This window comes from Salvelinus sp. IW2-2015, linkage group LG5 (genome assembly GCF_002910315.2).
Source record: "Salvelinus sp. IW2-2015 linkage group LG5, ASM291031v2, whole genome shotgun sequence".
Classification (NCBI taxonomy): Eukaryota; Metazoa; Chordata; class Actinopteri; order Salmoniformes; family Salmonidae; genus Salvelinus; species Salvelinus sp. IW2-2015.
In genome coordinates, this window is record NC_036844.1 from 29,166,191 (window position 1) to 29,182,214 (window position 16,024).

The window sequence follows — 16,024 nt, forward strand, 5'->3', positions numbered from 1 at the left end:
GGCGTCTTAACTGGGGTTAGTCAGCCTGTGTTTGGCTGGGGGGTGTCAGCCTGGTGTTTAACTGGGGTGTAGTCAGGCGCCTGGTGGTTTGGCTGGGGGTAGTCAGCCTGTGGTTTGCTGGGTATCAGCCTGGTGGTTGGCGGGGTAGTCAGCTGGTGGTTTGGGCTGGGGTGTAGTCAGCCTGGTTTGGTTGGCTGGGGGTAGTCAGCTTGGTGTGGTATCAGCTTGGCTGGGGTGTTATCAGCTTGGTGGTTTAACTGTGGGAGGGGTAGGTAGTCAGCTTGGTGGTTTGTCTGGAGGGTAGTCAGTCAGCTTGGTGGTTTACCTGGGGGGTAGTCATACTGGTGGTTTGGCTGGGGGTAGTCAGCCTAGTGGTTTGCCTGGGGGGTAGTCAGCCTTGCCGGCCCTGTTCTGCTTGAGCTCTTTGGGCATTAACAGATGTCTGCCTGTCTGTCTGCCTGTCTGCCTACTTATGCCACAGATGGCGTTTGGTCAGAGGCAAGGATGGAGACAGAGAAATGGACAGCATCACAAAAGCAGAGCATCACCCTTCTCCCCACCCCCTTCCCCATCGACCCGTGTGCTTCAAATGTTCCCCAAACACGAGTGGCCAGACCTTTGTTGAGCCCAGCAGGGGGTCCCCTTCATACCCTCCAGGTCTAAGTCTAGAAGTGGGCCTGGGCCAACATATGAGAAGGGCTGACTATGTTTTGACTTTGGAACGTGTCTGTCAGTTTGGTTGATTTAATGGGAGAGATGAGCCTTTAGATTCACAGCACATCCACCAACCGTTGTCTTCCTGCGCATATCATCAGAAGAGAGATGCTTGAGTCTGTCTCTCTCCTCACCTCTCCCTCATGTCTGTCTGGCCAGTCTGTCTCCTCTCTACAGTCTGTATGTCATCAAATCGGTGTGTGTGTGTGTGTGTGTGTGTGTGTGTGTGTGTGTGTGAAAGAGAGAGCACTTTTGTCTGTCTAGATGTGTCTGTGCTTGTGTCTGAGAGACAGAGATAAAGACAGGAGGCTATGTGTTCGTGTGGGAGAGAACAGAGATAAAGACAGGAGGCTATGTGTTCGTGTGGGAGAGAACAGAGATCAATTGTGTATGTTCCTGAATCCATGTGTGACTCTACATACAGTACTTCCAATAGCTATGACTTATGTTCCTGAATCCATGTAGTGCTCTACATACAGTACTTATCCCAATAGCTAATCGACTTATGTTCCTGAATCCATGTGTGAGCTCTACATACAGTACTTCCAAATAGCTATGGACTTATGTCCTGAATTCCATGTGTGACTCTACATACAGTACTTCCAATACGTTATGGACCTTATGTTCCTGAATCCATGTGTGACTCTACATACAGTACTTCCCAATAGCTATGGACTTATGTTCCTGAATCCATGTGTGACTCTACATACAGTACTTCCCAATAGCTATGGACTTATGCTATTCAATTAAGCCAATGAATGTGTTGCTAAATAGTTTAATTGGTGCTGATGTAGCTGCTGTAATCGTATGTAATATGTCATAATTGAGCTGGGCTGTGTATGTCTGTGTGTGTGTGTGTGTCTTTACCAGGGGCTGTGCAGCTCCTCACACAGGTCTGTAATTACTGTGTCAGCCCATGATTATCCAGAGCTCAGGCTCCATCACACACAGGCTCAAATGGGCCAATTAAACCTGCATCAGCAGAGATACATCCCCACCACACACACACACATCAGAGTGCATGTGTGTGTTTAAGGCATGAGTATATGGGAATGTTTGTGTGAATAAACACACCGTTTCTTTAGAAAATGTTAATCTTTCTTAACTGTGTGTGACTAGGCCTAATTCATCACAGTTGTCAAAGAGTGAATCGACTCGCAATCTTCAAAATGTTGATGCGATTTGGGCGCAAGGTCAAACATGATCTTTATATTATCTTGACATTATCGTCTGACCTTGGTCAGGAGTATTTTCCATACGGACTAAATCACCTCAAAATAAAGGACGTAGCCCAAGGTTGGGGTGAATAACAAGGGGAGGGGGTTGTATCTCTGTTGGGGTCTACTGCCCCAAAGCAATACCGTGGGCCTTTTATCTCCCCTCTGGCTGATGGAGTAATGGAGGAGACTTACAAGCATCCATTTGCAGCTCGGTCTCTGGGGAGCTGTAATGATACATCCGCCGGTTGTGAGGGGGAGTGATATAGTGTGATATAGAGTGATATACACCATCCCCTTCTCCCTCTCCTCTCCCCATCTTCCACTGAGAGGGTGACCCTGCTGTGGATAGAGAGGTCCCTGGAGGAGTGACGTGGGGCGGGGGGATTATACCCCCTCTGGTACACAGCTGAAACAATAGCTTTCCCCCCTGCCCCCTCCATCATCATCAGCCCCTCCACACAGCCCTCCACCTGAAAGGCTGTGAAATAGGGCACTGTGACTTCTCTACAAGCTCAATTACTGGTAGTAACAGGGGTTGATGTGTTTGTGCGTTTGCCCACCACCATTAGACTTGGTATAAGATATTGGTGTATTTGCCTGGCTAGCTCTCTGTGATGTAGCCAGGCAGACCAGGGTTATACAACAGTCCTCTAAGGCATCACGGGCCCTTTCTCTCTGGCTGTGCAGTGAGGGACAGGAGGTTGAGGATTAGAGATTTCACTGTCACATGGGGTTCCCATCACTGCCTCTCCATGCTGCCTGTCTGCCTGTCTGTATGAGGAACGTTATGACATGTCTGTCGAATTCGCTTTGTCACGTCACATGCCAAAGCCGAGGACTGCGTTGCCAGGTCTAGGACACTTCTGCTTTGATCCTTGTTAAAATGATTATCACTAACAAACATGTGTTATATCATTACTAGATCATTCATTTCTGTCCGTGAAAAGAATGGGGCTTGTGCATTAGCATTATCTTAGGTTGAAGAACTGTTGTCTGCTTCTCCTGTGTGGCTCTGAATGATTCCTCTTGGTGTTGTGCTCTACATGTCTACAGCCATGTTGATGGATAGGGTGTGGAGAAAATCAATGGGACTCTAAGACATGGAGCACGCAGGAAGGGGATTTCACATATACATAGAGAATGGGGAGCAGGAGTTGTGGGTAATACAGTTTGGTGTGGGGACACCCCCTTTCCCAACTGTCATGATGATGTGTAGGGGCTGGCTCCACTCTCTATCCAAGACGGACTGGAATCTAGGCCTGCTCTCTCTCTCCGTTTCTCTCTCTTCCTCTTTCTGTTTCTTCTTCTTCTCTCGCTCTCCCCCCTCTCTCACACTCTTCCTATCTCTCACTCTGTCTCTCATATGCATGCCAATCGTATTCTGACCTCACTGAATGGGCTGCCATCTGAATATTTTATTTTATTTTTATTTATTTCACCAGGTAGGCTAGTTGAGAACAAGTTCTCATTTGCAACTGCGACCTGGCCAAGATAAAGCATAGCAGTGTGAACAGACAACACAGAGTTACACATGGAGTAAACAATAAACAAGTCAATAACATGGTCGAAACAATAAGAATCTATATACAATGTGTTGCAAAAGGCATGAGGTACGGCAATAAATCGAATATATTACAATTTAGCAGATAACACTGGAGTGATAAATCATCAGATGCATCATGTGCAAGAAGAGATACTGGTGTGCACAAAGAGCAGAAAAGTAAATAAATAAAAAGCAGTATGGGGGGTGATGGTAGGTAAATTGGGTGGGTAGTTTACAGATGGACTATGTACAGACTGCAGCGATCGGTAGCTGCTCGCGGATAGCAGATTTTTAAAGTTGTTGAGGGGAGATAAAAAGTCTCCAACTTCAGAGATTTTTGCAATTCGTTTCCAGTCGCCAAGCAGCAGAGAACTGGAAGAAGGCGTCCAAATGAGGTTTTGGTCTTTAGGGATGATCAGTGAGATACACCTGCTGGAGCGCGTGCTGCGGTGGGTGTAGCCATCGTGACCAGTAAACTGAGATAAGCGGCACTTTACCTAGCATAGCCTTGTAGATGACCTGGAGCCAGTGGGTCTTGGACGACGAACATGTAGCGAGGGCCAGCCGACTAGGCATATACAGGTCGCAGTGGTGGGTCGTATAAGGTGCTTTAGTAACAAAGACGAATGGCACTTGAAAACTGCATCCAGTTTGCTGAGAGTAGAGTATTGGAAGCTATTTTGTAGATGACATCGCCGAAGTCGCAGGATCGGTAGGATAGTCAGTTTTACTAGGGTAAGTTTGCGCGGCGTGAGTAAGGAGGCTTTGTTGCGGAATAGAAAGCCGATTCTTGATTTGATTTTGGATTGGAGATGTTTGATATGAGTCTGGAAGGAGAGTTTGCAGTCTAGCCAGACACCTAGGTACTTATAGATGTCCACAATATTCTAGGTCGGAACCGTCCAGGTGGTGATGCTAGTCGGGCGTGCGGTGCAGGCAGCGAACGGTTGAAAAGCATGCATTTGGTTTACAGCGTTTAAGAGCAGTTGGAGGCCACGGAAGGAGTGTTGTATGGCATTGAAGCTCGTTTGGAGGTTAGATAGCACAGTGTCCAAGGAAGGGCCGCGAAGTATTATAGAATGGTGTCGTCTGCGTTAGAGGTGGATCAGGGAATCGCCCGCAGCAAGAGCAACATCATTGATGTATACAGAGAAAAGAGTCGGCCCGAGAATTGAACCCTGTGGTACCCCCATAGAGACTGCCAGAGGACCGGACAACATGCCCTCCGATTTGACACACTGAACTCTGTCTGCAAAGTAGTTGGTGAAACAGGCAAGGCAGTCATTAGAAAAACCGGGCTACTGAGTCTGCCGATAAGAATATGGTGATTGACAGAGTCGAAAGCCTTGGCCAGGTCGATGAAGACGGCTGCACAGTAATGTCTTTTATCGATGGCGTTATGATATCGTTTAGTACCTTGAGCGTGGCTGAGGTGCACCCGGTGACCGGCTCGGAAACCGGATTGCACAGCGGAAGAAGGTACGGTGGGATTCGAGATGGTCATGATCTGTTTGTTGACTTGGCTTTCGAAGACCTTAATAGGCAGGGCAGGATGGATATAGGTCTGTAACAGTTTGGGTCCAGGGTGTCTCCCCCTTTGAAGAGGGGATGACCGCGCGCAGCTTTCCAATCCTTGGGGATCTCAGATGATACGAAGGAGAGGTTGAACAGGCTGGTAATAGGGGGTGCGACAATGGCGGCGGACAGTTTCAGAAATAGGGGGTCCAGATTGTCAAGCCAGCTGATTTGTATGGTCCAGGTTTTCCAGCTCTTTCAGAACATCTGCTATCTGGATTTGGGTAAAGGAGAAGCTGGGGAGGCTTGGCGAGTAGCAGCGGGGCGGGGGCTGTTGGCCAAGGTTGGAGTCGCCAGGAGGAAGCATGGCCAGCCATTGAGAAATGTTTGTTGAAGTTTTCGATTATCACGGACTTATCAGTGGTGACCGTGTTACCTAGCCTCAGTGCAGTGGGCAGCTGGGAGGAGGTGCTCTTGTTTTCCATGGACTTTACAGTATCCCAGAACTCTTTGGAGTTAGAGCTACAGGATGCAAATTTCTGCTTGAAAAAGCTGGCCTTTGCTTTCCTGACTGACTGCGTGTATTGGTTCCTGACTCCTGAACAGTTGCATATCGCGGGGCTCTTCGATGCTATTGCAGTTCGCACAGGATGTTTTTGTGCTGGTCGAGGGCAGTCAGGTCTGGAGTGAACCAAGGGCTATATCTGTTCTTGGTTCTGCATTTTTTGAACGGAGCATCTTGTCTAATATTGTGAGGAAGTAACTTTTAAAGAATGACCAGGCATCCTCAACTGACGGGATGAGGTCAATATCCTTCCAGGGTACCCGGCCAGGGTCGATTAGAAGGCCTGCTCGCAGAAGTGTTTTAGGGAGCGTTTGACAGTGATGAGGGGTGGTCGTTTGGACCCGGATCCCGTAGGCCGATTACAGAGCAATGAGGCAGTGATCGCTGAGATCTTGATTGAAGACAGCAGAGGTGTATTTGGAGGGCAGGTTGGTCAGGATAATGTCTATTAGGGTGCCCATGTTTACGGATTTAGGGTTGTACCTGGTGGGTTCCTTGATGATTTGTGTGAGATTGAGGGCATCAAGCTTGGATTGTAGGACTGCCGGGGTGTTAAGCATATCCCAGTTTAGGTCACCTAACAGAACAAACTGATGAGGTGCCACCAGGTTTCCTGCAGGCGGGAGGAGAGGAACAGGGCTGGTACTGCTGTGGGTTTGGTGGCTGACTGCTGAGGTGCAGGAAAAGACTCTTCACTATTATGGTAATCACTAATCACACCCTAGCTGATTAACCTGCATTCCTTCTCACTGATGAAGTGGGTCAAGTTCACCTGTCAAGGTAATTAGCATTATTCTACACCATTTGTGAGGACACTGGCTTATTACATTGCATTCGTAAACTATTCAGACCCCTTCATTTTTTCCACATTTTGTTACAGCGTTATTCTAAAATGTATAAAATAATTTTTTCCCCTCATTAATCTACACACAATACCCCATAATGACAGAGAAAACATGTTTTTTGATTTTTTGTAAATAAATAAAAAACAGAAATAACTTTACATAAGTATTTAGACCCTTTGCTATGAGACTCGAAATTGAGCTCAGGTGCATCCTGTTTCCATTGATCATCCTTGCGATGTTTCTACAACTTGATTTGATTCCACCTGTGGTAAATTCAATTGATTGGACATGATTTGGAAAGGCACACACCTGTCTATATAAGGTCCCACAGTTGACAGTGCATGTCAGAGTAAAAACCAAGCCATGAGGTCAAAGGAATTGTCCGTAGAGCTCCGAGACAGGATTGTGTTGAGGCACAGATCTGGTGAAGGGTACCAAAACATTTCTGCAGCATTGAAGGTCCCCAAGAACACAGTGGCCTCCATCATTCTTAAATGGAAGAAGTTTGAAACCACCAAGTCTCTTCCTAGAGCTGGCCACCCGGCCAAACTTAGCAATCAGGGGAGAAGGGCCTTGGTCAGGGAGGTGACCAAGAACCCAATGGTCACTCTGACAGAGCTCCAGAGTTCCTCTGTGAAGATGAGAGAACCTTCCAGAAGGACAACCGTCTCTGCAGCACTCCACCAATCAAGCCTTTATGGTAGAGTGGCCAGACGGAAGCCAATCCTCAGTAAAAGGCACATGACAGCCCGCTTGGAGTTTGCCAGAAGGCACCTAAAGGACTCTCACACTATGAGAAACAAGATTGTTCCTGTTCCTAGGCCGTCATTGAAAATAAGAATTTGTTCTTATCTGACTTGCCTAGTTAAATAAAGGTAAAATAAAAATAAGTAAATTGAACTCTTTGACCTGAATGCCAAGTGTCACATCTGGAGGAAACCTGGCACGATCCCTACGGTGAAGCATGGTGGTGGCAGCATCATGCTGTGGGGATGTTTTTCAGCGGCAGGGACTGGGAGACTAGTCAAGATCGAGGGAAAGATGAACAGAGCAAAATACACAGAGATCCTTGATGAAAACCTGCTCCAGAGCGCTCAGAACTTCAGACTGGGGCGATATTCACCTTCCAACAGGACAACGACCCTAAGCACACAGCCAAGACAACGAAGGAGTGGCTTCGGGACAGGTCTCTGAATGTCCTTGAGTAGCCCAGCCAGGGCCCAGACTTGAACCCGATCAAACATCTATAGAGAGACCTGAAAATAGCTGTGCAGCGACGCTCCCCATCCAACCTGACAGAGCTTGAGAGGATCTGCAGAGAAGAATGGGATAAACTCCCCAAATACAGGTGTGCCAAACTTGTACCGTTATTTTTATACATTTGCAAAAATGTATAAAAACCTGTTTTTGCTTTGTCATTATTGGGTATTGTATGTGTAGATTGATGAGGGGGAGAAAACTATTGAATCCATTTTTTAATAAGGCTGTAACGTAACAAAATGTGTAAAAAGTCAAGGGGTCTGAATACTTTCCGAGTCCACTGTATATTTGAATAAGTGCAGGTAAATTTCACGAGGACCCATTTCACTGGAATGTAGATTGTGTTCCCTGTGCTACAGAGTCTTTGATGCAGTGTGCATGTTGACATCTGCTCTGAGTAGGGTTATGACAGTCATGGAATTTTGGATGACGGTAATTGGCCAGCCAAAATGACCGCGGTCTCCGTAATACGTACAAATATTATTTTTATTTTTTTACACACACCTTTTCTCCTCTCCTTCGCTCCTGACTGCATGTGCTGCCATAGAAATATAATGCTAGAAATTAGAATGAATTATATTTCTGTGTGTTGCTGCGGCATTGTGGGGGCCGTTTCCTAGGCAACCGAAGACTCGTTCCGCTAGTTTCTTGTTTCAGCAAGCAGCAACAGTTTCGTCATGTTGTTAAGAACCCATGTTACAGCGGAAACGGACTCAACTGCACGAATGCCTGGCTGTCCTGTCATCAGTCAGCTGTCTGTAAAAAAAAAAATATCCTGTATTTTTAAACGGTTAAGACTGTTATTTTATTTCATGACAGTCTTCATCCATAACCGTCGGTTATACGGTAATTGTGCCAGCCCTAACTCTGACGAGGTTATTGGAGTTTGTCACATTTCATTAGTTGTGTGATGGAGCAATGATGTATCCATCTTCCCGCCTCAGAACTCTGCCTCAGGAACGAAGTTAAACACAAACACTTCCTTATGGAAATGTCTCCCACACAGTAAATGCTGCAATTTATAACAGGCTTACTCAGAGATGGCCCCCTTATGTTCATCCACAACAGCTCTTTCTCTCTGAACAGAGCTACAATACTGAGCTACAATGTGTGTGATAAACAGTGGGATCTGACTAGCATTGATGTTTGCTGTGATCCCACGTTGCCTTTGATGTCTTGTCTCTGCCATGTGAGATCTGACTGGATGGTAGCCCCAGGTTCCTATTATCATTTGCCTGACTGGTAATTCCCAGAAAACCTGAAAGAAAGGAATACGTCTCTCATGAGTGGAGGAGATGCAATTGGAATTCATCCTGGTTGGGCTTTTACAGGTTAAGGATGTACAGAAAGACAAGAAAATATCTGGATTGAGCTTGTTTAAATGCAAGGATCCATTGGGCATCTTTATGCAGTCTTGGCTTTGAGATTAGTGATGAGAGAAAAACAAGACCATAATATCAAGTAGTCTGCCAAGGCCTGCGAGTGGCCTAGAGATAAAGCTTTAGTCCTGCCGTCTCTGCCCTCTAATTAAATAGCCAGCATTGTTTTGGCAGACAACACCCTCCTACTCACCATGCTGAACACTCACTCCTACATACAGACACAGGGCTGAGACCAGTTTGTTAGATTGCTCAGGAACCAACTCCCTCTGTGTTTGAGGAGCTCGACCTTTGTTTTAGTTTCATTTAGAAATCAGTTGTATCAGCACAACCTCCTTCCCTCCTTTGCATGCAAGCATGCACTACTGAAGCAAACACAGACACGCATATCAAGGCATATACACACGTCCCCTCATGTGAGCGTCTTGCAGATTCAGTAGCTTGCCGCTCCCCTCCTCTCTGCGTGTGGTTGCCATGGTATCGGTAGCCAGGGCCTTCACAGTTCCTTCACGAGCACTGCAGAACTCTCCTTCACAGAGTGAGGGACACATATGCAGAGCCTAGACTACTCATGTATGGGATCAGACACTGATAGGCCTCTTACATTACAGTTACATTCACAGGAAGATACTGTATGTAGACGTTGTTAGAATAGACAGAATGTGCAGTGAACAGAGCTATAGTGATCATTCCACATTGTGCATGAACCATGTGACGGAATAGCAGTTGTTTGTAACGCACAGTGTGGTTGTGGTAGAATAGTGTGTGAGGAATTGAGGAGGTGGTAAACTAGAGTAGGCAGCTTGTTGTGAATGGAGAGTGGTGCAGTAGGTAGGTACAGTAGCTGTATTGCAGACCGTGTAATTTGTGAATGGAGGAGCTGCAGTGAGTCTGTTCCAGGGGGTGGAGGAGGAGGCTCCTCCTCCAGACATCATCTTATTCATTGGTTCTCCGAGAGGCAGTGGTGGCTGGAGCTGAGGCTGGAGCTGAGGCTGGAGCTGAGGCTGGAGCTGAGGCTGGAGCTGAGGCTGAGGGGTACAGTACAATGTGCCAGGCACTCCACTCGCCATCACATCAATTATTGGACAGAGGGCCTACTGCATCACAACCATACAATCTTATCTGAAAGGGGCAGTGACGTGTTCTTCACGGCTGTCTCTCTCGCTTCTCTTTTCTCCACCTCTCTTTATCAGTCATTCTTCTCATTACGCACTGTTTCATGACCCATGAAATTAGTAAGCCCTGTGAGTCTAATTAATTCAGCAAAATATTACTGTGAACGAGGGCAACATAATTATGCTCTCTTTACACCAGGGGTTCTCAAAGTGGGGTCAGCGGTACTGCAGGTGGTCCGCAGCCAGATCTATAAAAAAATATATATATACAGTTGAAGTTGGAAGTTTACATACACTTAGGTTGCAGTCATTAAAACTCGTTTTTCAACCACTCCACAAATGTATTGTTAACAAACTATAGTTTTGACAAGTAGGTTAGGACATCTACTTTGTGCATGACACAAGTCATTTTTCCAACAATTGTTTACAGACAAATTATTTCACTTATAATTCACTGTATCACAATTCCAGTGGGTCAGAAGTTTACATACACTAAGTTGACTGTGTCTTCAACTGGAGGTGTACCTGTGGATGTATTTCAAGGCCTACCTTCAAACTCAGTGCCTCTTTGCTTGACATCATGGGACAATCTAAAGAAATCAGCCAAGACCTCAGAAAAAGGTCATCCTTGGGAGCAATTTCCAAACGCCTGAAGGTACCATGTTCATCTGTACAAACAATAGTACGCAAGTATAAAAACCATGGGACCACGCAGCCGTCATTCCACTCAGGAAGGAGACGCGTTCTGTCTCCTAGAGATTAATGTACTTTGGTGCGAAGTGCAAATCAATCCCAGAACAACAGCAAAGGACCTTGTGAAGATGCTGGAGAAAACGGGTACAAAAGTATCTATATCCACAGTAAAATGAGTCCTATATCGACATAACCTGAAAGACCGCTCAGCAAGGAATAAGCCACTGCTCCAAAACCGCCATAAAAAAGCCAGACTACGGTTTTGCAACTGCACATGGGGACAAAGATCATACTTTTTGGAGAAATGTCCTCTGGTCTGATGAAACAAAAATAGAACTGTTTGGCCATAATGACCATCATTATGTTTGAAGGAAAAAGGGGGATGCTTGCAAGCCGAAGAACACCATCCCAACCGTGAAGCACGGGGGTGGCAGCATCATGTTGTGGGGGTGCTTTGCTGCAGGAGGGACTGCTGCTCTTCACAAAATAGATGGTATCATGAGGCAGGAAATTTATGTGGATATATTGAAGCAACATCTCAAGACATCAGTCAGGAAGTTAAAGCTTCCAAATGGACAATGACCCCAAGCATACTTCCAAAGTTGTGGCAAAATGGCTTAAGGACAACAAAGTCAAGGTATTGGAGTGGCCATCACAAAGCCCTAACCTCAATCCTATAGAAAATATGTGGGCAGAACTGAAAAAGCGTGTGCGAGTAAGGAGGCCTACAAACCTGACTCAGTCACACCAGCTCTGTCAGGAGCAATGGGCCAAAATTCCCCCAACATATTGTGGGAAGCTTGTGGAAGGCTACCCGAAACGTTCGACCCAAGTTAAACAATTTAAAGGCAATGCTACCAAATACTAATTGAGTGTATATACATTTCTGACTCACTGGGAATGTGATGAAAGAAATAAAAGCTGAAATAAATAATTCTCTCAACTATTCTCTCAACTATTATTCTGACAACTGTGTGTATATATACACACACAGTTGAAGTCGGAAGTTTGCATACACCTTAGCCAAATACATTTAACCTTAGTTTTTCACAATTCCTGACATTTAATCCTAGTAAAAATTCCCTGTTTTAGGTCAGTTAGAATCACCGCTTTATTTTAAGAATGTGAAATGTCAGAATAATAGTTGAGAGAATATATATATATATATATATATATATACAGTGGGGCAAAAAAGTATTTAGTCAGCCACCAATTGTGCAAGTTCTCCCACTTAAAAAGATGAGGCCTGTAATTTTCATCATAGGTACACTTCAACTATGACAGACAAAATGAGAAAAAAAATCCAGAAAATCACATTGTAGGATTTTTAATGAATTTATTTGCAAATTATGGTGGAAAATAAGTATTTGGTCAATAACAAAAGTTTCTCAATACTTTGTTATATACCCTTTGTTGGCAATGACAGAGGTCAAACGTTTTCTGTAAGTCTTCACAAGGTTCACACACTGTTGCTGGTATTTTGGCCCATTCCTCCATGCAGATCTCCTCTAGAGCAGTGATGTTTTGCGGCTATTTTTTATCTCACTCGTGTTGCGTTGTGATTATGAGGGGGTCCCTGATGAATTTGCTCACACAAAAGTGGTCCCCGGCCCCAAAAAGTTTGAGAACCCCTGCCTTAACCTCTCATCTTAGCAGAGTATTACCTGTCATTGAAGTCTATAAAGGTATTATAATGTGCCATTCATGATGAGGACTGAACTCTGACTGATTAACTGTCTCCGGTTCACCAACCTGTGGCTAGTAAATTCCTGGCTCTACTTGATGAAAGTATCGACTGCAACAGCGCCACAAATGTCCAGYAAACACCAAAGGACCCAGGTTCATTTTGGTTTGATGCAGAATTTGGGTRAACAGCTTTTACACAGACACAAGCAGAGGAGTTGCCAGACTACTCTCATTTAATCGATATATCGATATGGGAAAGACTGTGACTGGATCTGGAAATGGATATGACTGTGTGCTAGAGTCTGTGTGGAATAGAACTGTGTAATTTCAGCTGTCTTTGAGAAACATGCCATGTTCCCATTGATCACTCATTCAGACATATTGACCAGTCAAGACTGCCTGGAATCAATTTACTCTCCCAGAGGATTTCATCCGACCCATAGGATAACCCTTTGAAGAACCCTTTTTGGTTCCAGGTAGAACCCTTTTGGGTTCCATTTAAAACCCAAAAGGGTTCTCCTATTGGGTCAGCCTAAGAACCCTTTTTTCTAAGAGTGTATAGTAGCTTCAGGAGAGACTGTTGTTTGGATCTTTTTTACATTACATCCTGATACATACAGTAGCCAACACCTGATCTGTGCTACTTGATGAAGAATTTGACCACACATGTATGACAGTATGTAGTCCCTGTGTACCCATGACCCTCACCTGCTGTCTGTCTCTTGTCTGTCCCTCCCCCAGATCTGTCAAAGAACAGGCTCACAGAGATCCCTCCAGAGGTGTGTCTGTTCGCCCCCCTTGAGTCGCTCAACCTCTACCACAACTGCATCAAATGCATACCTGAAGCCATCATCAACTTGCAGATGTTGACCTATCTAAACATAAGGTCAGTGATGACTCATGGAACACTGTGGCGTGACCTGTTGACCCAATGACCTCATACTGTAACATGATATCAGCATTGTAGTAACCTGGTATAGTTAAGTATTATGGCAGTATTGACTCAATCAAATTTTCTTTCCGCTATCCGTAGCCCTTTAAATGTCTGCAATATAACCGTGCTCAAAAAAGCCTCAGGTAGCTTACGCCAGGTGCATTCCTGTAATGTTATTCTAAGTGTCTGCAGTCCTCGATCTAAGAAGCATCAAAAGATACTACAACCATGATATCACCAGGCTAGAGGAAATACAAGGGCCCATGTTCACTGTTGTTCTGCTTTATCTAAGTATGGAGTTCTCCTTTCAGGGGATTCACAGGATCAAGTAGCCAGAGCATTTCCTAGACACAGTGGGAGAAATAGGCCTACACTATGTGATTGAACGGTTCATTTCCTAGACACAGTGGGAGAAATAGGCCCTACACTATGTGATGTTGTTGACGGGTTCCATTTCCTAGACACAGTGGGAGAAATAGGCCCTACACTATGATGTTGTTTTAAACGGTTCATTTCCTAGACACAGTGGGAGAAATAGGCCTACACTATGTGATGTTGTTTTAAACGGTTCATTTCCTAGACACAGTGGGAGAAATAGGCCCTACACTATTGTATGTTGTTTTAAACGGTTCATTTCCTAGACACAGTGGAGGAAATAGGGCTACACTATGTGATTTGAACGGTTCATTTCCTAGACACATGGGAGAAATAGGCCTACACTATGTGATGTTGTTTTGAACGGTTCATTTCCTAGACACAGTTAGGCTGCGTTTACACAGGCAACCCCAATTCTGAGCTTTTTTCTAATTATTGGCAAAAGAGCTGATCTGATTGGTCAAAAGACCAATTAGTGGCCTCCCGGGTGGCGCAGTGGTCTAAGGCACTGCATCGCAGTGCTAGCTGTGCCACCAGAGACTCTGGGTTCGAGCCCAGGCTCTGTCGCAGCCGGCCGCGACCGGGAGGCCCATGGGGCGGCGCACAATTGGCCCAGCGTCGTCCGGGTTAGGGAGGGTTTGGCCGGCAGGGATATCCTTGTCTCATCATGCACGAGCGACTCCTGTGGCGGGCCGTGCGCAGTGCACGTTGACCAGGTCGCCAGGTGTACAGTGTTTCCTCCGACACATTGGTACGGCTGGCTTCTGGGTTGGATGCGCGCTGTGCGGCTTGGTTGGGTTGTGTTTCGGAGGATGCATGGCTCTCGACCTTCGTCTCTCCCGAGTCCGTGCGGTAACTACTAACAATTGGATACCACGAAAAAGGGGGTAAAAAATAAATAAATAAATAAATAAATAGTGGAAAAATAATCTGAATTGGACTGCCTGTGTAAACACAGCCATGGACATCCGTCTTCTCTGTTTCACTAACATTTTGTTAACCCATTGAGGAGACATTCATTGCTTGATTTTTTCCTGATGTCCCCAATGTTATCCTTGCGCACAGGATAAAACTTTCATATTGTACATGTGTATTTTGTGTTTCTATAGCCGGAACCTTCTCTCAACATTGCCAAAATACCTGTTCAACCTCCCTCTCAAAGTGCTGGTGGTGAGCAACAACAAGCTACTGTCTGTCCCAGAAGAGATTGGGAAGGCCAAAGAACTGATGGAACTGGTGAGCACAATCCCAGAGCTCATAAAAAAACACTGAAGCTATATTGTTACTGGTGTGTCTGTGTGTGACAGCCTGCTTCCTGTCTTCCCCTGTAGGACATCAGCTGTAATGAGATCCAGGTGCTGCCCCCTCAGGTGGGGAGGCTCCGTTCATTACGGGAACTCAACATCAGGAGGAACTGTCTTCACATGCTGCCTGAGGGTAGGTAGCTGTCTATGTCCTCTCCCCTGGTCTGAGGGTAGGTAGCTGTCTATGTCCTCTCCCCTGGTCTGAGGGTAGGTAGCTGTCTATCTGTGTCTTTATGGTCTGGACGTCCCTGGTTGAGGCGTAGGGTGGTTAGTGTCTATGTCCTCTCCCCTGGTCTGAGGGTACGGTAGCTGTTCTAGTGTCCTCTCCTCCTGGTCTGAGGCGTAGGTAGCTGTCTATGTCTCGCGGTCCCTCCTTGGTCTGAGGGTAGGTAGCTGTCTATGTCCTCTCCCCTGGTTGAGGGTAGGTAGCTGTCTATGTCCTCTCCCCTGCGGTCTGAGGGTAGGTAGCTGTCTATGTCCTCTCCCTTGATCTGAGGGTAAGGTAGCTGTCTAGTTCCTCTCCCCTGGTCTGAGGGTAGGTAGCGTGTCTATGTCCTCTCCCCTGGTCTGAGGGTAGGTAGCTGTCTATGTCCTCTCCCCTGATCTGAGGTAGGTAGCTGTCTATGTCTCTCCCCTGGTCTGAGGGTAGGTAGCGTGTCTATGTCCTCTCCCTGGTCTTGGGGTAGGTTAGCTGCTATGTCCTCTCCCCTGGTCTGAGGGTAGGTAGCTGTCTATGTCCTCTCCCGTCTGAGTCTGAGGGTGGGTAGCTGTCTATGTCCTTTTGCCTGGTTGAGGTGGTAGCTGTTATGCCTACTTCCGCGCCGCTGGTTGAGGGTAGGGGTAGCGTCTAAAATGTTCCTCTCTCCCTCTGGTCTG

At 46.0% G+C, this 16,024-nt stretch overlaps 1 protein-coding gene and 1 long non-coding RNA gene across 2 annotated transcripts in view; one reads left to right on the forward strand and one right to left on the reverse strand.

Moving 5' to 3' along the window:
• Nucleotides 1-16,024, forward strand: part of LOC111964224 (leucine-rich repeat and calponin homology domain-containing protein 2-like) — an 88,708-nt gene that overhangs the window by 17,742 nt on the left and 54,942 nt on the right. The window contains 3 exon segments of the mRNA XM_070443667.1: nt 13,277-13,421; nt 14,954-15,080; nt 15,176-15,312. Of these exon segments, the coding sequence (XP_070299768.1) occupies nt 13,277-13,421; nt 14,954-15,080; nt 15,176-15,312 (409 nt within the window).
• The window catches only part of LOC139027777 (uncharacterized), a 41,287-nt gene that overhangs the window by 17,493 nt on the left and 7,770 nt on the right, over nt 1-16,024 (reverse strand). The window lies entirely within an intron of this gene.